The sequence below is a fragment of the Lampetra planeri genome, chromosome 37, assembly GCF_965212315.1.
Source record: "Lampetra planeri chromosome 37, kcLamPlan1.2.h2, whole genome shotgun sequence".
Lineage (NCBI taxonomy): Eukaryota > Metazoa > Chordata > Hyperoartia > Petromyzontiformes > Petromyzontidae > Lampetra > Lampetra planeri.
Window position 1 is genome coordinate 9,947,783 of NC_136143.1, and position 27,135 is coordinate 9,974,917.

General features: G+C 55.8%; 1 protein-coding gene across 1 annotated transcript; it reads right to left on the reverse strand.

Moving 5' to 3' along the window:
* Positions 1 to 97: 97 nt before the first annotated feature.
* LOC144731076 (large neutral amino acids transporter small subunit 4-like) lies at positions 98 to 27,135 on the reverse strand. The gene is made up of 14 exons (XM_078612081.1): positions 26,634 to 27,135; positions 20,245 to 20,425; positions 19,155 to 19,371; positions 16,554 to 16,609; positions 15,842 to 15,918; positions 15,087 to 15,179; positions 14,239 to 14,372; positions 13,632 to 13,783; positions 12,945 to 13,076; positions 11,809 to 11,935; positions 6,587 to 6,713; positions 6,265 to 6,338; positions 3,662 to 3,788; positions 98 to 3,219 (listed from the first exon to the last, which is right to left on the reverse strand). The coding sequence occupies exons 2-14, from the start codon at positions 20,408 to 20,410 to the stop codon at positions 3,067 to 3,069; spliced, it is 1,635 nt and encodes a 544-aa protein (XP_078468207.1). The 5' UTR covers positions 20,411 to 20,425; positions 26,634 to 27,135; the 3' UTR covers positions 98 to 3,066.

Genomic DNA, 27,135 nt, shown 5'->3' on the forward strand with positions numbered 1-27,135 from the left:
TGTGCACCGTCACCACCGTGCGCCACCGCCACCGCGCACCACCATCAATGTGCACCACCACCAACGCAGCAGCATCACCAAAAAAATCAATTCCAAATCGGTTTTGACAATTTTACTACGATAAAATGATGGTTTAACACATCTTTACATAGCAATGAGCCATAGTTCAACACCTGACGACAAAACACAGACTGTACAGCAAAAGGATAATAACTTCTAAGACGACGCGCGCATAAGCGGCTACAACAATTGTGCATGCGGAATGAGGAGCGACAAGTTTAAATCACAGCGGCCCGGGTGGCGAGCTCACTCTCCCATCCTGCTTTAAACCCAGGGGCACAGAGTTCGGAACTGAGGTCCGCTGAGTTTATTGTACACCCACCCCCCCCCCACTCGCGTCGCAGTTTGTGCTCAGTACCGGGCTCCTGTTGAACTCTAATAAGAAACTAAAATATTAACAAAAACTAAACATATCACAGCAGCCCGTGTGAGAGTTCCATTGCTACAAAAGCAAGAGGCAGAATGGGTTTAACACGCAGGAGGATTTCGCTACCAATATTATCCATAAGAGGTTTTGGGTTAGATCGTGTGCTGCATTAGTAACAAATTGGCATGTTTTGTTTCCGTGACAAACCTCACTAATTGGCTGTTTCGGGTGGTGTTGGGTTTAACGACACATTTATATTTACGTGATCTAACCCAAAACCCTAGGTTATCGGCAGAATGGTGTTTGACAGATTTCAGATCTGCCTGTAAAACACACCGGATACAATAGAACTCGTCTTGCATGAAAACCCGAGTCCTATCATGGAAAAGAAGAAGAGTAATAATCTAAACTATTAAACTATGTTTTTTTTTTTACCAGGTAAGACCCCACTGAGTTATGTAGCTATTTTTCAGAAGCGACCTGGCAATCACAACTGACAGCTCAACGAAGTGGGTTTATCATCTACGTCACTGTCGCGTGGAAATTTATAGCAGCAGCCGAATACACTAAACGCGTGACGTTGATTATAAACGTCGAGGGAAAAACCGGAGGACCCGGAGAAAATTACACACGACCACGGGGAGAAAACGCAAACTCAAAATATACAGCAGCTGGTATCATGGTCGGAATCGAACCCACGACCTCCTGTATACCAGGCGAGGGAGATAACATCGCCTAGCCACCGTGGCGCCCCAAGAATATCTCACGAAACCAGACGAGGGGAGAACTGCCCATAAACGCATCATCTCCAGTGGTTTATTGTTACGCAACTGACACAAAACCCGGACATTTCAGGGGAAAAATAATATCTCTATAAATGCCCACGGAAGACTTACATATTTCCCAGGAACGCTACCCCAATAAGAGAGCATCCTGGAAAAAATACTAGGGCAGGTAGCGACGCTGGCGTACAGCCCTTGAGCTAATCCACTCAATGGATGAGGCCCCCGCCCCACCATTCGGTGTGGGCCATGACCAAACTTGAGAGGGGTTCCACAATCGTGGATTATAATCCACTCTCCAGGTCTCGCCAGGACGTGTAGGCCACCCCGATTGCGGAAACACTGCGCTGCTTGCTAAGGTGGGGGGCTGTGGGTTTTACTGGCGAGGCTGAGATATTACAGACCGGGACTCGATTCGCGTTCTCGCAGATTGTTTGGCAGGCAACAGCCGAGTTTGTCGTTTGTTTTCAGCCACGGTCGGCGGACTACCTTTTCACCACGAAATAAAATCGGCCTTAGATTTTGTCTCCATCGATGTTTGGACATTTCAAAGTGTCGGTGAGAGTGCAGAGAAAACATCGAGATGGAAAATCTCGTGGGAGCCACCCATCAATATACGCAGAGTTTAGAGCTCACCCTTCGATCAGTCCAGGGCTGAGCACTGAAAAATACTTGTCCATTCCTCCATCGCTGTTCGGGGAGGTGGGGGGTGGACGTGGATCTGGGGATTTGGGGGACCACGGAAAATATACCATGAGGAATCAAACCCTGATTCCTTGGAGGAATCAAACCCTGATTCCTTAGAAAACAGTTATTCGCCGTTCTTACCGCACTTCTTTTAAAACCAAAAGGTTCCAAAATAAATTTCAAAAAGCGGCAAATAATAAAAATGTGTTAGTTTGACCCACATTCCTGAGTGTTCAACACCTTGAGGAAGCCCTGCGTTTGTAGGTTTGAAAAAACCTTAAGAATTTTTTTTTCATTTCTGGGACAAATCCTATGCATGCAAGTTTGCTCCGTGTGAACCGCAGCATGTCCCCAACATACTGTGGGCAGATACTCCGCGTGAAGCATATAGGCAGGAAACAGCCAAGCCCAGCATGGCGCGGGTTCACGCGACACTCCGCTCATTTTCACAGCAGCAGCGGCGGCGGCTGTTGGCTCGGCCATCAAACAAAGACGGAGTTCACCGCATCGCGCCGCTTTCAGATGCGCTTCTGCGGCCGTCTGGAGCGCTCTTCCTTCCGATATTAGGAAGAAGCCACTAGAGCTATACAATTTTAAATATACATTGAAAACCCATTTCTTTAGAACCGCTTTTTGTGTTTTGTTGTATGTCCTTCCGCAGCACCTCCGATTAGCACGGTTGGCTACGTATGGTGCGAAAGAAGTTCAACACACGTGCATATAATGCCAATAGCATCACCGATCTCCGCCCATCATCTCCCATCCAGCGGCATATGTGGCGTGCAGAGTTTTAATTATTTAAACTTTTTTCCCCACGACTACCTTGATGTCAATCGATTCGTTTAAAAGTCGAACCGATAATCAGTGTAATAATACTCGGAAACGCAGCACTAATTTTAACCCGATCGCAATATCAAGGACTCAATATATTATGGGGATCACTCACCATCTGTTTGCCGGAGCCGCGCAGACCATTGCGTATCCCGGCGGACATTAACTTCAGAATTCAGGTTCATCATCACACGCAGCTCTCGCGGCTAAGAGAAATAAAAAATATTGCTCCAAAATTCGGGCCATGCCTCCCTCCCAATTCATTTCAGGACGTGTCAACCTGTCGCCTTGTCCATCCCTCACCGCCACCCCCTGGGGCTTTCTCTCCCCCCCAAACCTCTACTTGGTTGAATGGGCCTCTTCCGGCAAGGTCGGCTGACTGCAAACGGCCGAATTTTCTCCGAGCTCCTTCGCCAGCCGCCGTTGGTAAAAGAAGAGGTGGAAGGGCAGGCCGAGGCTCAGCACCGAGACCGCCAGCAGAAGGCCGTTCACCTGTTGCAAAGACAAAGATCCCCCCTGTAGCCTTGACCGACTGTTGGGGCAAGTGCCGTTAGCGAGCAGCACCTGCGAAGGCCGGCACTGCGCATGAGGGGGTGGGTGGCCAGCACCACGCCGGGCCGCCTTTGTCTCCCCAGTGGCGATGTTTACACACTGCACGAGGCACAAATTTTAGGTTGAGTCGACCCAGGGGAGGTCCATGACCGGTTCAGGTAATCGTCACTGGTGTTGGCCGTGAGCGCGTATTGAACTCGGACCGCTTGGTTCGTAGCGCAGCGCTCTAACCGCTACACTACCGCTCCGCATAGATACCACGCACACACAGATACACACACACAGATACACACACACACAGATACACACACGCACACATAGATACCACACACACACAGATACACACACACACAGATACACACACACAGACACGTGCACGTACCCAGAGGGCGCTGTCCTCCAGAGTGTTGTCCACCAGGACGAGGTGCAGTGGGTGTTGCAGCAGCGTCATCAGCGCACTGGTAAGGAACTGCACTCCGTTCAGGTACCCAAAGTGCGACTCGGGGAACCTGCACACAGAGAGAGAGAAGGCATGTACACACACACAGAAGGCATGTACACACACACAAGGCATGTACACACACACAGAGAAGGCATCTACCCGCACACAGAAGGCATGTACACACACAGAGAAGGCATGTACCCACACACACACACACAGAAGGCTTGTACCCACACACACACACACAGAAGGCATGTACCCACACACACACACACAGAAGGCATGTACCCACACACACACACAGAAGGCATGTACCCACACACACACACACAGAGAAGACATGTACCCACACACACACACAGAAGGCCTGTACCCACACACACACACACACAGAAGGCATGTACACACACACACACAGAAGGCATGTACCCACACACACACACAGAAGGCATGTACCCACACACACACACAGAAGGCATGTACCCACACACACACACACAGAAGGCATGTACCCACACACACACACACAGAAGGCATGTACACACACACACACAGAAGGCATGTACCCACACACACACACAGAAGGCATGTACCCACACACACACACAGAAGGCATGTACCCACACACACACACACAGAAGACATGTACCCACACACACACACAGAAGGCCTGTACCCACACACACACACAGAAGACATGTACCCACACACACACACAGAAGGCATGTACCCACACACACACACAGAAGGCCTGTACCCACACACACACACACAGAAGGCATGTACCCACACACACACACAGAAGACATGTACCCACACACACACGCACAGAAGACATGTACCCACACACACACACAGAAGGCATGTACCCACACACACACACAGAAGGCCTGTACCCACACACACACACACAGAAGACATGTACCCACACACACACAGAAGACATGTACCCACACACACGCACAGAAGACATGTACCCACACACACACACAGAAGGCATGTACCCACACACACACACAGAAGGCCTGTACCCACACACACACACAGAAGACATGTACCCACACACACACACAGAAGACATGTACCCACACACACGCACAGAAGACATGTACCCACACACACACACAGAAGGCATGTACCCACACACACACAGAAGGCATGTACCCACACACACACACACAGAAGACATGTACCCACACACACACACAGAAGGCATGTACCCACACACACACACACAGAAGACATGTACCCACACACACACACAGAAGGCCTGTACCCACACACACACACAGAAGGCATGTACCCACACACACACACACAGAAGGCATGTACCCACACACACACACAGAAGGCATGTACCCACACACACACACACAGAAGGCATGTACCCACACACACACACACAGAAGGCATGTACCCACACACACGCACAGAAGACATGTACCCACACACACACACACAGAAGACATGTACCCACACACACACACACAGAAGGCATGTACCCACACACACACACACAGAAGGCATGTACCCACACACACACACACAGAAGGCATGTACCCCCACACACACACGCACAGAAGACATGTATCCACACTTCCAGCCAACGCAAATCGTCTCCTGTTGAGTATAAATGCGTTCTGTCGTCACAAACGCCCCCCCCCACACCTCCGATGAGCACGGTTGGCTAACGTACGGTGCGAAAAAAGTTCGACATCCTGTACGTACAAACGTACAGACGTCCTTCCACCCCCCGCCCCCTGACGCACTTTCTCAAATGTTCCTGCACGGTATCCATGCCACAGCCTGTATCCTTCCCCCCACCCTCAAAGGCTTTCGCGCGACCTCCCGCCCCCCCCAGCGTGGGCTCGTTATTTACTTATCTATCTACAACATTCACATAAACACCTATAGAAAAGAAAATATATAAACATCTATATTTTTACAGCATTGGAACCTCATTTGCCAGTCGAAAAATATGATAATTGGTTTTTTACCCTTTTATCTGGCAACAAAACTGACACCTTTTTTTTACAAGGAGTCATGTTTGCATAGACCACAATACCTGCAGCCATAATGCAAACAAAAAACACAACTCTGATAATGTATGCACTGTCTTTGAAGTTGATTGGTCCACACCCGAGACAGCTTTCCTTAGAGCGCCTTTTGGCGTCATCTGGTCCAACACCATGTGAGACTAGGCTCTAAAGAAAGCTGTCTCGGGTGTGGACCGATCAACTTCAAGGACAGTGCATACATGATCAGAGTTGTGTTTTTTGTTTGCATTACGACTGCAGGTATTGTGGTCAATGCAAACATGACTCCTCGTAAAAAAAAGGTGTCAGTTTTGTTGCCAGATAAAAGGGTAAAAAAACAATTATCATCTATATTTTTACGCCCGTCACGTTCCATAACCGCGGGGTTCCCCTGAGCGGGCGAGCGGCGGTGGCGTCTTGGCGCCAAAGACTCCGGCGGCGAGAAGGGGGGGCCCCCCCGACCCCCCCCCCAAACACCCCCACCCCCCCATCCGGCGTGCGACTTACACCGCCGTGTAGAGCTCGTTGCACGCCATGGCCACGGCCGCGCGGTCCACGGTGTGCAGGATGAACGTGGCGATCTGAAACCCACGGGAGAGGACGCGGTCACGGTGGCGGGCGAGGCCTCGCGAATCCACGAGGACACTTGAGAACGACACAATCGTGATGCCAAGTCTCATCGAAAACCCGTCCGGATTCGTGTCGGAAAGATGCGTCGTAAATCGATCCACGGTGGCATTGTACGAACGTCGTGAATATCTTTGCTATCATTCGCGTTGTGCCCATGCTGCCGGGCAGGCGTTGCCGTGAGGCAAGGTGTGGGTGAGACCTGCAGGTGAAGGTTGGGCACCAGGCTCGTGATGCCGAACGCCAGCAGCAGCACGCTGGTCGTGAAGAAGACGCACATCGCTCTGCGCACCTTGGTGATCTTCCTCGACAGATCCCGCTCCTCCTCACTGCAACGACACCGTTACCGCCTCCGTTAGCGGTCTCTCCGCGTGGCCGGGGTGGTGGCACGGGGCAGTGACATGGGGCGGTGGCACTGGGGGGGTGACACTGGGGGGTGACACTGGGGGGTGACGCTGGGGGTGACACTGGGGGGGTGACACTGGGGGGTGACACTGGGGGGGTGACACTGGGGGGGGTGACACTGGGGCGGTGGCACTGGGGGTGACACTGGGGGGGTGGCACTGGGGGGTGACGCTGGGGGGTGACACTGGGGGGGTGACACTGGGGGGTGACACTGGGGGGGTGACACTGGGGGGTGACACTGGGGGTGACACTGGGGGGGTGGCACTGGGGGGTGACACTGGGGGGGTGACACTGGGGGTGACACTGGGGGGGTGACACTGGGGGGTGACACTGGGGGGGGTGACACTGGGGGGTGACACTGGGGGGTGACACTGGGGGGGGTGACACTGGGGCGGTGGCACTGGGGGGGTGACACTGGGGGGGTGACACTGGGGGGGTGACACTGGGGGGTGACACTGGGGGGGTGACACTGGGGGGTGACACTGGGGGGGTGACACTGGGGGGTGACACTGGGGGGGGTGACACTGGGGGGTGACACTGGGGGGGTGACACTGGGGGGTGACACTGGGGGGGGTGACACTGGGGGGTGACACTGGGGGGTGACACTGGGGGGGGTGACACTGGGGGGGTGACACTGGGGGGTGACACTGGGGGGGTGACACTGGGGGGTGACACTGGGGGGGTGACACTGGGGGGTGACACTGGGGGGGGTGACACTGGGGGGGTGACACTGGGGGGGTGACACTGGGGGGTGACACTGGGGGGGGTGACACTGGGGGGTGACACTGGGGGGTGACACTGGGGGTGTGACACTGGGGGGTGACACTGGGGGGGTGACACTGGGGGGTGACACTGGGGGGGGTGACACTGGGGGGGTGACACTGGGGGGGTGACACTGGGGGGTGACACTGGGGGGGGTGACACTGGGGGGTGACACTGGGGGGTGACACTGGGGGGGGTGACACTGGGGGGTGACACTGGGGGGGTGACGCTGGGGGGTGACACTGGGGGGGTGACACTGGGGGGTGACACTGGGGGGGTGACACTGGGGGGTGACACTGGGGGTGACACTGGGGGGGTGGCACTGGGGGGTGACACTGGGGGGGTGACACTGGGGGTGACACTGGGGGGGTGACACTGGGGGGTGACACTGGGGGGGGTGACACTGGGGGGTGACACTGGGGGGTGACACTGGGGGGGGTGACACTGGGGCGGTGGCACTGGGGGGGTGACACTGGGGGGGTGACACTGGGGGGGTGACACTGGGGGGTGACACTGGGGGGGTGACACTGGGGGGTGACACTGGGGGGGTGACACTGGGGGGTGACACTGGGGGGGGTGACACTGGGGGGTGACACTGGGGGGGTGACACTGGGGGGTGACACTGGGGGGGTGACACTGGGGGGTGACACTGGGGGGTGACACTGGGGGGGGGTGACACTGGGGGGGTGACACTGGGGGGGTGACACTGGGGGGGTGACACTGGGGGGTGACACTGGGGGGGTGACACTGGGGGGTGACACTGGGGGGGGTGACACTGGGGGGGTGACACTGGGGGGGTGACACTGGGGGGGTGACACTGGGGGGTGACACTGGGGGGTGACACTGGGGGGTGACACTGGGGGGGTGACACTGGGGGGTGACACTGGGGGGGTGACACTGGGGGGTGACACTGGGGGGGGTGACACTGGGGGGGTGACACTGGGGAGGTGACACTGGGGGGTGACACTGGGGGGGGTGACACTGGGGGGTGACACTGGGGGGTGACACTGGGGGGGGTGACACTGGGGGGTGACACTGGGGGGGTGACACTGGGGGGGTGACACTGGGAGGTGACACTGGGGGGGTGACACTGGGGGGTGACACTGGGGGGGTGACACTGGGGGGTGACACTGGGGGGGTGACACTGGGGGGGGTGACACTGGGGGGGTGACACTGGGGGAGTGACACTGGGGGGGTGACACTGGGGGGGTGACACTGGGGGGTGACACTGGGGGGGTGACACTGGGGGGTGACACTGGGGAGGGTGACACTGGGGGGGTGACACTGGGGGGTGACACTGGGGGGTGACACTGGGGGGTGACACTGGGGGGGTGACACTGGGGGGTGACACTGGGGGGGTGACACTGGGGGGTGACACTGGGGGGTGACACTGGGGGGGTGACACTGGGGGGGTGACACTGGGGGTTGACACTGGGGGGGTGACACTGGGGGGTGACACTGGGGGGGTGACACTGGGGGGTGACACTGGGGGGGGTGACACTGGGGGGTGACACTGGGGGGGTGACACTGGGGGGTGACACTGGGGGGGGTGACACTGGGGGGTGACACTGGGGGGTGACACTGGGGGGGGTGACACTGGGGGGGTGACACTGGGGGGTGACACTGGGGGGGTGACACTGGGGGGTGACACTGGGGGGGTGACACTGGGGGGTGACACTGGGGGGGGTGACACTGGGGGGGTGACACTGGGGGGGTGACACTGGGGGGTGACACTGGGGGGGGTGACACTGGGGGGTGACACTGGGGGGTGACACTGGGGGGGTGACACTGGGGGGTGACACTGGGGGGGTGACACTGGGGGGTGACACTGGGGGGGGTGACACTGGGGGGGTGACACTGGGGGGGTGACACTGGGGGGTGACACTGGGGGGGGTGACACTGGGGGGTGACACTGGGGGGTGACACTGGGGGGGGTGACACTGGGGGGTGACACTGGGGGGGTGACACTGGGGGGGTGACACTGGGGGGTGACACTGGGGGGGGTGACACTGGGGGGTGACACTGGGGGGGTGACACTGGGGGGGTGACACTGGGGGGGTGACACTGGGGGGGGTGACACTGGGGGGGGTGACACTGGGGGAGTGACACTGGGGGGTGACACTGGGGGGGTGACACTGGGGGGTGATACTGGGGGGGTGACACTGGGGGGTGACACTGGGGGGGGTGACACTGGGGGGGTGACACTGGGGGGTGACACTGGGGGGTGACACTGGGGGGGTGACACTGGGGGGTGACACTGGGGGGGTGACACTGGGGGGGTGACACTGGGGGGGTGACACTGGGGGGTGACACTGGGGGGTGACACTGGGGGGGTGACACTGGGGGGGTGACACTGGGGGTTGACACTGGGGGGGTGACACTGGGGGGTGACACTGGGGGGGGTGACACTGGGGGGTGACACTGGGGGGGGGTGACACTGGGGGGGGTGACACTGGGGGGGTGACACTGGAGGGTGACACTGGGGGGGTGACACTGGGGGGGTGACACTGGGGGGGGGTGACACTGGAGGGGGGGGTGACACTGGGGGGGTGACACTGGGGGGTGACACTGGGGGGGTGACACTGGGGGGTGACACTGGGGGGGTGACACTGGGGGGGGGTGACACTGGGGGGGGGATGACACTGGGGGGTGACACTGGGGGGGTGACACTGGGGGGTGGCACTGGGGGGTGACACTGGGGGGTGACACTGGGGGGGTGACACTGGGGGGTGGCACTGGGGGGGTGACACTGGGGGTGACACTGGTGGGTGACACTGGGGGGTGACACTGGGGCGGTGGCACTGGGGGGGGGGTGACACTGGGGGGGTGACACTGGGGGGTGACACTGGGGGGGGGTGACACTGGGGGGTGACACTGGGGGGGTGACACTGGAGGGGGGTGACACTGGGGGGGTGACACTGGGGGGTGACACTGGGGGGGTGACACTGGGGGGGGGTGACACTGGGGGGGTGACACTGGGGGGTGACACTGGGGGGGTGACACTGGGGGGTGGCACTGGGGGGTGACACTGGGGGGTGACACTGGGGGGTGACACTGGGGGGTGGCACTGGGGGGGTGACACTGGGGGGTGACACTGGTGGGTGACACTGGGGGGTGACACTGGGGCGGTGGCACTGGGGGGGTGACACTGGGGGGGTGACACTGGGGGGTGACACTGGGGGATGACACTGGGGGGGGGAGGTGACACTGGGGGGGGTGACACTAGGGGGTGACACTGGGGGGTGACACTGGGGGGGGGTGACACTGGGGGGTGACACTCGGGGGGTTGACACTGGGGGGTGACACTGGGGCGGTGGCATGGGGCGGTGACACTGGGGGGTGACACTGGGGGGGGGGGGTGACACTGGGGCGGTGGCACTGGGGGGTGATACTGGGGGGTGACACTGGGGGGGTGACACTGGGGGGTGACACTGGGGGGGTGACACTGGGGGGTGACACTGGGGGGGGGAGGTGACACTGGGGGGGGTGACACTAGGGGGTGACACTGGGGGGTGACACTGGGGGGGGGGGTGACACTGGGGGGTGACACTCCGGGGGTTGACACTGGGGGGTGACACTGGGGCGGTGGCACGGGGCGGTGACACTGGGGGGTGACACTGGGGCGGTGGCACTGGGGGGGTGACACTGGGGGGGGGGGGGGGTGACACTGGGGGGGGGAGGTGACACTGGGGGGGGTGACACTAGGGGGTGACACTGGGGGGTGACACTGGGGGGGGGGGTGACACTGGGGGGTGACACTCCGGGGGTTGACACTGGGGGGTGACACTGGGGCGGTGGCACGGGGCGGTGACACTGGGGGGTGACACTGGGGCGGTGGCACGGGGCGGTGACACTGGGGGGTGACACTGGGGCGGTGGCACTGGGGGGGTGACACTGGGGGGGGGGGGGGGTGACACTGGGGGGGGAGGTGACACTGGGGGGGGTGACACTAGGGGGTGACACTGGGGGGTGACACTGGGGGGGGGGGTGACACTGGGGGGTGACACTCCGGGGGTTGACACTGGGGGGTGACACTGGGGGGGGGGGGGGTGACACTGGGGGGGGGAGGTGACACTGGGGGGGGTGACACTGGGGGGTGACACTGGGGGGGGGGTGACACTGGGGGGTGACACTCCGGGGGTTGACACTGGGGGGTGACACTGGGGCGGTGGCACGGGGCGGTGACACTGGGGGGTGACACTGGGGGGGGGGGGGGGTGACACTGGGGGGGGTGGCACTGGGGCGAACCGACCCTACCTTTGAGCGACGGCCGGGTCGGCCCTGGCGGCGGCCGTCTCCCGCATGAGCATGTGGCCCAGCAGGGGGCACACGAGCAGGCACAGCGGCTGCAGCAGCCCAAACACCGTCACGTACAACTCCGTGTCTGCGCGCGGCCACGACGCACCACAAAGACAAAATCCCACCGCCACCAGGATAGCCTTCAACGGACTGCCAGGGCAAGTGCCGTTAGCGAGCACCGATTACCTTACTACTACTATTTTTATTTTACCAAGTAAGGCCCACTGATTTATGTAGCTCTCTTTCAGAAGCGACCTGGCCATCACTAATGACAGCTCAACGAAGTGGGCTTATCATCATCATCGTCACGTGCACATTTATAGCAGCTAAATGCTCCAAATGGGTGACGTTGATTCTAAATGTGGAGGGGAAAACCCAGAAGACCATCACGGGGGGAGAGACACGCAAACTCCAAATATACAGCAGTAGGCATTGTTAGGTTTGGGCTCGAACCCACGACCTCCTGCACACCAGGCGAGGTGGTAAACATCTCCTATCCACCGTGATGACGATGAGAGAGAGACACACAAACTCCAAATATACATCAGCAGGCGTCAGGGTAGAACCCACGACCTCCTGCACACCAGGCGAGGTAGTCAACATCTCCTAGCCACCTCGGCTCGAAATTCTCAGACTTCGCTACCTCAAGAAAACACTCCTGCTGGTTTTGTTTTTGTATTGCTTCTTGTAACTTGCTGACCCGCCCCTACAGGACATCTGTGAAAAAGAGCTTCATAGCTCATCGGATTTCTCCTGCGATCTAGATAAAGATTCTGCTTCTGGGAGGGGGAGGGGGGGGGGGGAGTTAAAATTCCTAATATATAAAAAGTGTATTGGGTCCCACGAATACATTGCTTGTGGATTTTCCCCGAAATGCAACGTTCCAGCAACGTATTGTCATTTTTATTTCAGTAAAAATGAGTTTATTCGGAAGTAATAAACTCATTCATCTCAACCGCGGTTGAGACATATTTGTCACCGATGTTGGCCGTGAGCGCTAATCGAACTCGGAGGGCCGCCGACTTTGTAGGGCGGCAGCGCTAACCGCTGCGCCACCGCTCCCCGGCACGCTCGGCGTCACGCGGCTCTCTCACCCGCGGGTCCCCCGGGCAGGAGGCTGCCCAGCGAGCCCAGGTAGAAGGTCAGGTGGAGCTGGGTCACGGCCATCGTGACCATGCTCCACAGCATCACGGGGGTGAAGATGCTCCTCATGAACGCCAGGCTGCCTGCGGACGCACGACAAAGACAAAGATCCCCCGTGGAGCCTTACAACAGACTGTTGGGGCAAGTGCTGTTAGCGAGTAGCAGTGCCCATGAAGGCCGCCACGGCACACGAGGGGGTGGGTGGCCAGCACCACGCCCGGCCGCCTTTGTCTCTCCAGTGGTGATGTTTACCACACACCGCACCGGGTACTCATTTGAGGCTGAGTCGACGTAGGGGAGGCCCAGGAGCGGTTTAGACAATCGTCACCGGTGTTGGGGGCCGTGAGCGGGAATCAAACTCGGGTGGCCGGGTTCGTAGCTACATGTACACAACGCCTGGGCACGTGAACATGTAGCTTCTGAAAGAGAGCCACGTAGCCCAGTGGAAGTTGGTAAAAGAAAAAGAAAATACTTTAGAGAGAATCACCCCTGCCAGAGGAATGAGGAATTTCCACCAGCGGCTCCGGGGGGGGGGGGGGGGTGTTGGCTGTTAAACCGGAGATCACTTTGACTGAATAAAAAAAAAAGGTTTTGATATCTTCGTGAACGCGACAATCATTCGCGAGCGAGCAACGTACGCTCGGTGGAGGCGCGGTCAGCGGGCTGCAGCAGGGAGTGCTGCTCGCGCAGGTCGGGCCGCAGGCGGTAGCCCATGGCGGCCATCTGAGCGTAGAACTCCTTGCCCTGCGTGCCGCGCTGCGAGCCGCGGAAACTCAGCTTCAGCCGGATGCTGCACGCGGGGGCAGCACGCGCACACACGGGTACAAAACAAAGACAAAGATCCCCCGTGTAACCTGTAACAGACTGTAGGGGCAAGTGCTGTTGGCGAGTAGCACCTATGAAGGCCGGCACGGCACACGAGGGGGTGGGTGGCCAGCACCACGCCTTTGTCAGCAGCGTCCTGCTACATTTAAAACTCACACGAGCGAGGGGGAAACACTCTATCCCCGTACCAATGGAAACAGGTGGCAATTAGTCCGCTCGCTGGACGGGGAAGCCAGGGGTTCGGCTCCACCTCGATGAACCACGGGGACATTCACGCGGTGATCCACCAACCCTCGCTGCCTCCGCAGCGCTGGATTACAGGCCATTTGCGTGGCGTAGCGCAACCGCCGGCCACTGGCTGGCCGCCGTTTGTTATTGTTGTTGTTGTTTGTTGTTGACGATGGACGCGGGTCTACTCACGAGTGGTTCATGTGCGCGGGGCCCGTCATGGCTTCCTCGGGCCAGCCGAACATGGCGTTGAGGAAGATGACCACGGCCAGCAAGGCCCAGCCCAGGCAGATGTAGATGAAGGGGACTCCGGCCTCGTACATCACCTGCGGCGGGAGCAACGCGGCCGACTCTCGTCACCCTCTCTGCCTCTCCTCTCCCCGGACGTGCCGAGAGGCTCAACGGAACTGGCCCAACGTTCCGGAGCGCGACCCTCCTGGAATGAATGCGTCTTCGGCCGGGCCATCGGACAAAGACGGCGGTCGCCGCATCGCGCGGCGCTTTCCGATGCGCTTTTGTGGCCGTCTGGAACGAGCTCTTCCTTCCGATATTAGGAAGGCACCTGAGCTATGCACTTTTAAATCATCATCGTCCAGATTGACAAAGTCATTTCTTTGCAACTGCTTTTTGTGTGTTAGTTTGTTGTCCTTCCCCCACACGTCCGATTATCACGGTTGGCTAGGTAGGGTGCGAAAGAAGTTCAACATACAGTAGATGCTTCCATGCGCAGTGACCGGGACATCCGTGGGATCGGAACCGCGAACCTCTGCGACAAGCGCGCGGACGTGCCGCCGACATGGCCGGCGTGCCACCCACCACGTGACGAGATCTCACGATGTGCCACCCACCACGTGACGAGATCTCAGGGCGTGCCACCCACCACGTGACGAGATCTCACGATGTGCCACCCACCACGTGACGAGATCTCAGGGCGTGCCACCGACCACGTGACGAGATCTCAGGGCGTGCCACCCACCACGTGACGAGATCTCAGGGCGTGCCACCGACCACGTGACGAGATCTCAGGGCGTGCCACCCACCTTGAGGATGGTCATGGTGAAGGCTGCCGAGCAGAAGGAACCCAGCAGCAGGGCGGAGAACACGTTGGATATCGTCTGGAACATTTCAGCAAGCTGGGGAGGGGGCACACAGTCACACACACACGGTCACACACACACAGTCACACACACACACAATCACACGAACACACACACACGGTTACACACACACACGGTCACACACACACACAGTCACACACACAGTCACACACACACACGGTTACGCACACACACGGTCACACAAACACACACGGTTATACAAAAATACAAATATCCCCCGTATAGCCTTAACAGACTGTTGGGGCAAGCAGGGAATCGACCTCGGGTCGCCGGGTTCGTAGCGCAGCACGCTACCCGCTACACTCCCGTACACACACGGGTACACGCACACACATATGGATACACACACACAGGTACACACGCTATCATTTGTGATAGCCAGGTCGCTTCTGTAAAAAGAACTCGATAGCTACTCGGTAAAATACCAAATAGCGTGTTGAGTTTTTAGTTTTATAGTTTAGAGGCGGCGGATACGAGAAAGGACGGAGGACTCCGTCGGGGACGTGAGAGCGGCTCGAGGCGACGGTAATCGCGTCGCGGAGTTCACAAAGCGACGGCGCGCCGTGACCCCCAGGTCAGCCGATTCTCGCGTTCCCAAATCCCCCCCCGCCCCATCGACGTGACGGGTTGCGGACGCGCGCGACGCAGCGACGCAGCGACAACGATCGCCCGCTCACCATCTGGCCCGAGACGTTGATGCACATCCCTCCGAATCCGTTGAGCGACACGGCGACGAACACGAGCGTGGAGAGACCTGCACGCACGCAAGCACGCACACACGCACACACGCACGCACGCACGCACACACGCACACACGCACGCACGTGACCGCGCGCCCCGCTGGTCCTTGCCCGTCGCGCGCCGCGTGCAGTCAACGCCGTCGCGTGACATCGTCGTCCGTCGTGAGTTGGCCGAATCGCCTCTGGAAGCGAGCCGCGTGGCTCAGAGCGCGTAGGCTCGGCGGGGCGGCGAGCCCGCTCTCCGCCCCGCTTCCAAGCCGGATCTCCGGGACTGAGGTCCCGCGGATGTTCTGTTTGTTGTTGTTGTTGTTTGTTGTGCTTGAGCACCACTGCCAACGCAGAAGCGGCAGCAGCGGCGGCGGCGGCGACGCCACCAAGGAATTTGTTCGTGAAAAAATAATCGAGCGGGGACTTGGCCGACTGGAGAAGAATTATCGATCAGACGGTTTCCCAAATCCGGGCCCCCCCAGCATGAAAAGCGATTATTTTGAACAACACAGCAACGCATATAGGCAGCTTCAGCTAATTCAATACCTCTGGACAAAAACAAATTTGAATTTAAAACGGGATATTTTTTTAATCCCAAACTTGTTGCGTTTCGGGAGGTATGGAGGAGTTTGCGTGAATCGGGGCGGTGAGCGTCACTCACTGCCCGGGTTGGCCGCCGTGTAGGAGAAGAAGATGCAGGAGAGGCAGAACGCAGCGCTGAGGAGAAACAGACAAACAAACTACTTGTTATTTGTCCAGGCAAGGCCCACTTACATGCATGTTGAACTTCTTTCGTGGGAACGACAACAGACTAAACACAGAAAGCAGTTCTAAAGAAATTAGTTTATCAATCTAGATTAGATTTTTTAAAAGTGCATCGCTGCAGTGGCTTCCTAATATCTGGAGGAAGAACGTTCCAGACGGACGCAGAAGCAAGCGATGCGGTGACCACCGCCTTCATCCAATGGCGAGCAAAAAGCCGCTGCGAGGATGACGGGAGTCTGCGTGATGGTTTATGCTGTGCAGCTCTTTTTCAGAAGCGACCTGGCCACAAGGAAGTGGCTTGTCACGTGGGAATGTGTAGTAGCAGCCAAATACTCTAAACGCGTGGTGACGTTGATTCTAAATGTGGGCGGGAAAAACCGGGAGGGCTCTGAGAAAAATCCACGCGACCACGGGGAGAGAGAGAAAGAGAGATGCAAACTCCACATATACAGCAGGCGTCAGTGTCGGGTTTGAACCCACGACCTCCTGCACACCAGGCGAGGTAGTCAACATCTTCTAGCCACCGTGATGATGATGAGAGAGAGAGAGACGCAAACTCAAAATATACAGCAGCAGGCGTCAGGGTCGGGTTTCAACCCACGACCTCCTGCACACCAGGCGAGGTAGTCAACATCTCCTAGCCACCCCTCCGTGAGCCTACACAACTCTCGGCACAGTCGCTAGCAGAACGAACCGAACGATACCCAATCGCGGCTGTTATCGCCACCACCTACTCCCCTGACCTCTCTGCGTGCCACCGCTACGCACCGGGCTGAACACCACCACCGCCAATCCACTGGAAATCAGATTCCCAATTAAATTTCTGCTCTACACCCTCCCTGCCTTCTCCCTACCCAACCCTCCCCCTCCGCTCTACCGACAACCAATATCTTGAAAACCAATATCTTGACAACGGAATGTTTCGTCAACAGAGCATGCCTCCTATTTTTTGTTTTTGCAGCAACATGCACATACGTGCGCACACAAACACAGCTGCACAGTCCACGGGAGGAGAGCCTTTCGTGATTCACAACCCGACTCAGAAGCACTCGAGGTGTCCCCAAAGTTAGCGCCTTTCCATCATATATCGACGTACGCGTGTGTACGTCGATCTTCTGTAGCGCTGCACGTAGCTAGCCAACGGGAAATATTTAGGCGTTAGCAATTTGCACGGGCTATGTTACGCGACGACTAAGTACTGGGACCGCCTGCTTTGTTAATCCACTGCCGCTGTCGTGGGCACCGCAGAGACGGTGGCGAGGAGATGTTGACTACCTCGCCTGGTGTGCAGGAGGTCGTGAGTTCAAACCCGACCCTGACGCCTGCTGCTGTATATTTTGAGTTTGCGTCTCTCTCTCTCATCATCATCACGGTGGCTAGGATATGTTAGCTACCTCGCCTGGTGTACAGGAGGTTGTGGGTTCGATCCCGATCCTGACGTCTGCTGCTGTATATTGGGAGTTTGCGTGTCTCTCTCTCATCATCATCACGGTGGCTAGGAGATGTTGACTACCTCGCCTGGTGTGCAGGAGGTCGTGGGTTCGAACGTGACCCTGACGCCTGCTGCTGTATATTTGGAGTCTGCGTGCCTCTCTCTCCCTGTCGTCGCGTGGATTTTTATCCGGGTCCTCTATTTTCTCCCTCCCTACGTGTAAAAACAACGCGTTTCGAGTATTTGGCCAATAAAACAATGTCCACGTGACAAGCCACTTCGTCGAGCTATCATTTGTGGCCAGGTCGCTTCTGAAAAAGAAGCTCATAGCTCAGTGGGCTTCAGCTGGTAAAATAAAAATAGAAACTCATATTTGTTGTGCTACGTTTACCAACCCTACACTCTACACTCCGATCGTGTGTTTTGCACTGTTAGTTGTTGTCACCCCGTGCCCCTACTGGACATCTGCGGAAAAAAGAGCTTTTACAGCTCATCGGATTTCTCCTGCGGTCTAAATACATATTCTGATTCAGTCACTGCCCTTTTCTTGTTGTTGTGTTAGTTTGTTGTCCTTCCCCCGCACCTCCCGTTATCGCGCTTGGCTACGTACGGTGCGAAAGAAGTTCAACGTACAGCACACACACGCCCCGACCTCGCTTCTATAACTCCCACGGGGTGTCCGACGTTTCGCCCCACGCGCCCGAGAGTTCCTACACGGTGGGCAGCCGGGGGAGGGGAAGTGGTTTTGTTGAACTTGCTCGCTCCGACGGCTGCACTGCACGCGGAAACCAAACTTGGACGGTGACGGCAGGAAACGAGTGGCCTCGACTCTGTTTCAAATATCGCCACGGTGACGCCAACAACCGCCGTGATCCGGTGGAGGCCTTCCCTGGCTACCTACCTACCTGGCTACCCAGCGGGTGCCGTACCTGGCCATCTGGCTACCTGGTTGAGGCCTTACCTGCCTACCTGGCTGCCAAGTGGATGCGCTACCTGGCTATCCAGCGAAGGCCGTACCTCACTACCCACTGGATGCCGAGCTTGGCTACCCGGCGGAGGCTGTACCTGCCGATCTGGCGGAGGCGGCGAGCTCCGTAGCGGTCCATGAGCACCCCCAGGGGCAGCACGGTGGCTGCCTGCACGAAGGCGCCCACGGTGAAGGCGACGTGCAGCCGCGTCTCCTGCCTGGGGCACGACGCGTAGCCGCCGGCCTCCCGCAACGCCACCACGCCGGAGACGTTGTCCGGCAGATCGGAGGGTGCGGCGGTGGTGTTCAGCCCCTCTGCGTGCAGAGAGGGCAAGGGAGGGGGGGGGGGGTGTGAGGGCAAACGCGATATCAATTGTCAAGACACCGGGTGCCGTGTGATTTGTTTTTTTATGGTGCGACGGTTTATTGCGATTTTTTTTTTTACGTTTCACTAGGACATAAACCATTCCCAATTGAAACGAGCGACGCTAATCACGCATGCGACGGTAGCTTTAAAACAACGGACGGGGGCTATGTATTATTGTTAGTTAGTATCGTGAACCTCTTCCACAAGTAGATGAACTCGACTCCTCTTGCATACCAACGCGGGGTGGTCATTCACATCTCGCCACCTCGGCGCCCACCTCGATGTTGTCCAGATTCCAATGCCCAATACACATTCGCACCTCCGATGAGCACGCTTGGCTACGTACGGTGCGAAAGAAGTCCATGCATTCAACGCACATACCACTAGGGCCATGTCACCCATCCCGTGGAAGTTGACACCAAAAGTAAGGTTCAGGCTCAGGATGAGGTGACATATGTATCACCGTGTGAGCTTCCACCGATTAAAAACGAATTTCTGTAGATCTGCTTCTTGTTGCTGTGCTGAGCTCGTTGCGCTAAGCCACGATCAGCGCGGTTGGCTTACGCACGGCCTCGAAAGAAGAAGTTGAATGTGCGTACAGATGTGCACTGCTCTCGCTCTCTCTCTCTTTTTTACGATCAGTGGAAACAAGAAGATGCTCGGTGTATTCGGCACTTTGCTTCGTTCATCATTTCGTAATTTTTTTTTAAAATTACATTAACATTTTTAAACTCTGCTTTATGTAAAGCCCCACCTCTCGCTCACTCTCTCGCTCTCTCTCTCGCTCGCTCTCTCTCGCTCTCTCTCTCTCGCTCTCTCACCGTCCGGCTGGGCGCAGAGTCCCGAGAAGACGCCCTCGGCCATGAGGACGGGCAGCAGGGAGCTCCATCCCAGCAGCGCCCCCGAGGTGACGAGGCTCTCCAGCAGCGCCGTGCTGGCCAGCCACCAGCGACGCGCCAGCGACCAGCCCTTGCCAGCGCCGCGCATGTCTGCAAAACTCGCCTGCCACAGCCGCAGGCAAGCCACCACCATCGGGTTCCAGTTCAAACCGAACTACTAAAAACACGTTTTTGTTTTCTTGGTTCTTTCGGTAAAGTCACGTAGAATGGAAATAATAAAATAATAAAAATAAAACATAATGAAATAATTCTCACGACGTTTCGGCTACAACGCAAGCAGCCGTCCTCGGGTGGAGAGCAGGTCTGTCGAGTAGACCGAGTGGAGAGCAGGTCTGTCTACTCGACAGACCTGCCCTCCAGCTGAGGACGGCTGCTTGCGTTGTGGCCGAAACGTCGTGAGAATTATTTTATTATGTTTTATGTTTATCATTTTATTATTTTATTATTTCCATGCAGTCACGAAAGCTTTAAATCGAAATGTTTTTATTTTTTACCAGGTTAGGTCCCACCGAGCTATGTAGCTTATTTTGTTTTTGCAGAAGTGATCTGGCTATCACAATAATAGCTCAACGGGAGTGGCTTCTCATCATCATCATCACGTGGACAGTGGTAGCAGCAGCCAAAACATGTTCCTTCGGAGTGGGCAGGTAGGAACTTGGTTGGACAGCGAATTCGTGCACGACAGACAAATAATCCCCGGTGGGCAGTGTGGAACCTGTTATTCCTACCTGTATAATTCTAAACGCGTGATGTTGATTCTAAAATGTGGAGGGAGAAAAAAAAACAGAAGGTCGTGGGTTCGAAACCGACCCTGACGCCTGCTGCTGTGTATTTTGAGTCTGCGTCTTTCTATCTCTCATCATCATCACGGTGGCTAGGAGATGTTAACTACCTCGCCTGGTATGTAGGAGGCCGTGGGTTCAAACCCGACCATGACGCCTGCTGCTGTATATTTTGAGTTTGCGTCTCTCTCTCGCCGTGGTCGCGTGGATTTTTCTCAGAGCCCTCCCGGTTTTCCCCCTCCACGTTTAGAAACCGGCACCACGCGTTTCGGCTATGTGGCTCAAATATGCAATCGAAACATCGTGAGAATTTAATTGTTTTATTTTTATTATTTTATTATTTCCCTTCTACGTGACTTTACCGAAAGAACCAAGAAGATGAATCCCTGCAGTCACGAAAGCTTTAAATCGAAATTTAACGTCTGCGTTGTCTTTGAAACTGATTGGCTTACACCAGCAATAACAACAACAACAACCATCGCCAGCAACAACAACCAACAACCAAAACGACAACCAACAGAATATTTTGATTTGAAGCTTTGTTCTTTCGGAGTGGCGGCCAAAGAATGTCACGCGTCGTCCGTGGGCCTCCGTCCCCCGGGAGAGACGGAGCGAAGTTCTAAGGCGGATCAGAACGTCGCAGGAACGTTTGAGGAGGTCGCGACGGGTTCCAATGGACGGCGGGGTAGGAGAGGAACTTCGCGATGACGACCTGAAGGATCTCCTCGTTTTAATCGATTGCTGCGAAGGGATAATCGATGATGACACGTGGATGTCCGCTGATGTTGTTGTCCATCATTCGCTTCTGTCACGTTGTCGTCTCAAAGCCCTTTGATCGCACCGGGGGGGGTGATTATTATTGGTTAACGCGGCAGGATTAGGCTCCTTCAATACGCGTGATCACTGTCTGTCGATATAAATAGACCGCGCGTGTAATTGTGCTATTGTTCTTGGCTAACACAGAGGCCTCGGCTCCGTTAGGATGCATTGCGTCTGTGGCTATAAATAGACCGCGCGTGTAATTGTGCTATTGTTCTTGGCTAACACAGAGGCCTCGGCTCCGTTAGGATGCATTGCGTCTGTGGCTATAAATAGACCGCGCGTGTAATTGTGCTATTGTTCTTGGCTAACACAGATGTCGAGGCTCCGTTAGGATGCATTGCGTCTGTGGCTATAAATAGACCGCGCGTGTAATTGTCCCATTGATCTTGGCTAACACAGAGGCCTCCAATCCGTTAAGATGCATTGCGTCTGTGGCTATAAATAGACCGCGTGTGTAGTCGTGGTAGCGATAGGGAAATGCATTTTGGAAGTCATTAAGGGCGAAATCCGCTCTCCCCCCCCCCTGCAAGCGAAACGCCGTTGCGTTGCGGTCAATCTACAATGGGTCGTAGGAGCGGTGGTGCAGTGGTTGGGGCACTACGAACCGCAACTCGCCCGATTCGACGTCCAGGCCACGGCTAACATCAGTAGCGAGAGATACCAGAGCCGCTCCCTGCCGAGCCAACCGCGCTTATCGGAGGTGCCGGGGGGGGGGGGGAGAACAACAAACTAAACACACGAGAAGCACTTCTACACAAATGAGTTTGTCCATCCAGACGATCATTTAGAAGCCAGTCGCTCCAGTTGGCTTTCTGATGTCGGAAGGAAGAGCGTTCCAGACGGCCGCAGAAACTCATCATCGACGACGACGACGACGATGATGAGGATGACGACGATGATGATGACGACGATGATGATGACGACGATGATGATGACGACGATGATGATGACGATGACGACGACGATGATGATGACGATGATGACGACGACGACGACGACGATGATGATGATGACGATGATGATGACGACGATGATGACGCTGATGATGACGATGATGATGACGACGATGATGACGACGATAATGATGACGATGCGGTGACCGCCACCGTCTTTGTTCGACGGCTTAGCAGCCAGAAGCCCCCGTCGCTGCTGCCGCTGCTGCTGCTACGAGGGTGACGTGCGGAGCGTCGCGTGACGCTGCCGGTTCACGACGCTCCTGGACGAGATTGGCAGCGCTGTGTCCAGTGCCGGACTAAGCTAGTGCGAGGCCTGTAGCATATGTTATAAAGGGGCCCTAATTATTTTTAACACAAATATTAAAACACAATTTTTTACTTGCATAGTAATTTTATTTTTCATTTGCTATACGGCCAGATAATATGACAAATCGCTAACCTTAAACACCCAGTCGTTCATAAAAGTCGAAGGCGGTATAGTACTATAGTAATAGAGCAAGTGCGGAATCACTGAACCGGAATTGATAGCTTGAAAGCGTTTAGCGCGGGGCCCTTGAAAGTGCGGGGCCCGGGGCATTTGTAGCTACTGCTGCTACTGTGATCATCCGGCACTGGTGGTGTTGTGGTTCATTCTGTGGCGAGCACTTTGCGTGTGCCGAGTGCTACCTTGACGCTTGCCGGCTTGCTGGCTTGCTGGCTGGCGGGCGGCCGTGTTAATATTGCAAGTTCATGCTGACGCGTCGCGATTTTATCGCTGTGCTTCGACTGCCATGGTCAGCCCTTCCCTGAACTTTGATGAGCACGGACAGGCGACGTACGGGGCGGAAGAAGTTCAACACACGCACGAACTTCACCCCATCTGCCGCCCGTGTTGAGTACTCGGGTCCACACCGGACGCTGTTTCATCTCATCCACGCCGTGCTCAACAAAGACAAAGATCCCCCGTGTAGCCTTTAGCAGACTATAGGGGCAAGTGCTGCTAGCGAGCACATATGAAGGCCGGAACGGTACACGAGGGGGATGGGTGGGCAACACCATGCCCGACCGCCTTTGTCTCCCCAGTAGCGATGATTACCGCAACCAGGTACTCATTTAAGGCTGAGTCGACCCAAGGTAGGCCCAATACCGGTTCAGATCATTTTCACTGGTGTTGGCCGTGAGCGCGAATCGAACTAAGGTCGCCAGGTCTGAGTTGTTGTGTTCAACAACCACCACCACCACACTCACAACAACAACAACAACCAATTCACCGACTGATTTACTCACTCACCCACTAATTCACCCACTCACCCATTCACTCACCCACTCACTTTTACCCAATCATTCACTCGCCCACTCATTCACCCACTCACCCATTCACTCACCCACTCACTTACCCAATCATTCACTCGCCCACTCATTCACCCACTCACCCATTCACTCACCCACTCACTTTTACCCAATCATTCACTCACCCATTTACTCACCCACTCACTTTTACCCAATCATTAACTCACCCACTCATTCACTTACCCACTCACCTACTCACACACCACATCACCCACTCACCCACTCATTCACTCACTCACTCACTCACCCACTCTGCATGTGCCACTTCTATCACTCAAATCAGTTCTGTAACTGTCGAGAAACCCCATCATGGTGACAAGGTCACATTGCCCCATCAATACACTCATCACATTACCCCATGTTTAACATGCATGTTAGTTTATGTTTTATACAATGTATGATTTATGCATAATATATAATTATAATCGTTACCGTATGCTTAATATGCATGCTGCCAACAGTTACATATCCCGCAGCAGCGCAGTAAACCCCATAGCAGCGTCAAGGCGATGCCGGCGAGGATGTTAATAATTAGTTTAGAACGTGACACAATTTAAAACATCGGGGCTACGGTCAAACAATGTGCGCGACCGACGTTTTTGTGTGCGCCCATAGAGTACGAGAGCACAGACCAATCCACTTAGAGAAGACCCCCTCCGATGGAGAACGCACCAACTTCTCAACAGCCCAGCGAACACTGTGATAGCGAGTGCGGGGCCTGTAGCGTGTGATGTTATAAGCGGGGCCCTAAATAAAAAAAACACAAATATTAAAACACTAATTTTTAACCTTCTTGGTTCTTTCGGTAAAGTCGCGTATAATGGCAATAATAAAATAATAAAAATAAAACATAATAAAATAATTCTCACGATGTTTCGGCCACAACGCAAGCAGCTGTCCTCAGGTGAGAACAGGTCTGTCGATAAGACAGAGTCGTGAGAATTATTTTATTATGTTTTATTTTTATTATTTTATTGTTTCCCTTCTACGTGACTTTACCGAAAGACCCAAGAAGATGAATCCCTGCTGCAGTCACGGAAGCAGCTTTAACTCGAGATGATCATTGTTGGAGTATTGCGTACGGGATGCGCTACGTCGATTTGAGATGTTTTTTTTCTCTTTCTGGGAGACTTGCGGAGCCTTTGGAAGGCGACGTCAATGTCGGCAAGGAGGTTAAGGCGCAGCCCTGAAACGACTTGCTCACTCCACTGCTGGTGGCGGAAAGCACTCCACCAACGGGTTCCTCTCGGGAGTGCTTGGCCTACTCTTCCCTAAACGCTGCTGTGCCCGCGTGGAGTATGGATAATCCGCGTAAGGCACTACAACTAAGAGTATGGCTATCCGTAACGATCCTATATTATTGTAACCAAATACTATGAACAGGTATTGGAAGAGGTGGGGGTTACTGTACCCCCCCAAGTTTTAATGCGGATATCTATAAAGTAACTATTTTTATTTTATTTTACCAGGTAAGGCCCACTGAGCTATGTAGCTTTTTTAAATAAGCGATCTTGGCTTATCATCATGTGGACATTTATCGCAGCAGCACAAATGCCCTAAACGCGTGGTGATTCTAAATATGGAGGGAAAACTCGGTGGACCCGGAGAAAAATCCACGCGACCACAGGGAGACGGAAAGAGAGACACGCAAACTCCAAATATACAGCAGCAGGCGTTGTCAGGGTCAGGATCGAACCCACGACCTCCTTTATACCAGGCGAAGTAGTTAACATCTCCGAGCCAATGTGATGATGATGATGAGAGAGACGCAGACTCCACATACACAACAGCAGCAGGCATCGTCAGGGTTCGGGATCGAACCCACGACGTCTTGCACATCAGGCAAGGTAGTTAACATCTCATAGCCACCGTGATGATGATGAAAGAGACGCAGACTCCACATACACAACAGCAGCAGGCATCGTCAGGGGTCGGGATCGAACCCACGATCATCTTGCACACCAGGCGAGGTAGTTAACGTCTCATAGCCACCGTGATGATGATGAAAGAGACGCAGACTCCACATACACAACAGCAGCAGGCATCGTCAGGGGTCGGGATCGAACCCACGATCCTCTTGCACACCAGGCGAGGTAGTTAACGTCTCATAGCCACCGTGATGATGATGAAAGAGACGCAGACTCCACATACACAACAGCAGCAGGCATCGTCAGGGGTCGGGATCGAACCCACGATCATCTTGCACACCAGGCGAGGTAGTTAACGTCTCATAGCCACCGTGATGATGATGAAAGAGACGCAGACTCCACATACACAACAGCAGCAGGCATCGTCAGGGGTCGGGATCGAACCCACGATCCTCTTGCACACCAGGCGAGGTAGTTAACGTCTCATAGCCACCGCGGTGGCCCAAGCGCATCGCCCCGTGTTCGAAGAGGCATCAGGTGCGATGACTTCTTACCTTTTTGCGTGACGCAGGGAGCAGGTTAAATGACACCGCGATTTTAGATTCTCTCTCGAGGGTCCTCTTGCAATGTTCTTCAAGGCGTCTTGCACGCAATCACAGGAGGCGGGGTCTAGGTGGGTATGTAAGTGTGTAAGTGCGTTCTCTTGCGTGAGTAGGTGTGTTCTTCACGAAACAGCTTCTGGCTTAAAGTGGCGTGCTTGTGGCTTAAAGTGGTTGAAAGTGGTCGGCAGCGGCAGTGAGCAGGAGATGTCTCCCGTGTCAGCAATGGTGTTAATTTCTGTTTACGCAGAAACACCCACAGACCTCGGCCGTCTCCGGCAGAGACTGACTGCGCCTTACGTAGCTGCCCCTTATCAGCTCGGCCGTGAGCGCGTGCGTGCGCCGCGCGTGCGCTCCCCGTGTGTGTGGGTGGGTGTGTGGCCTCAAGGTGCACATAGCCTGGCACAAGGGTCGTGGTGACGTCACCGCCACTTAGTGACGAATGTCGGTTGTTGTT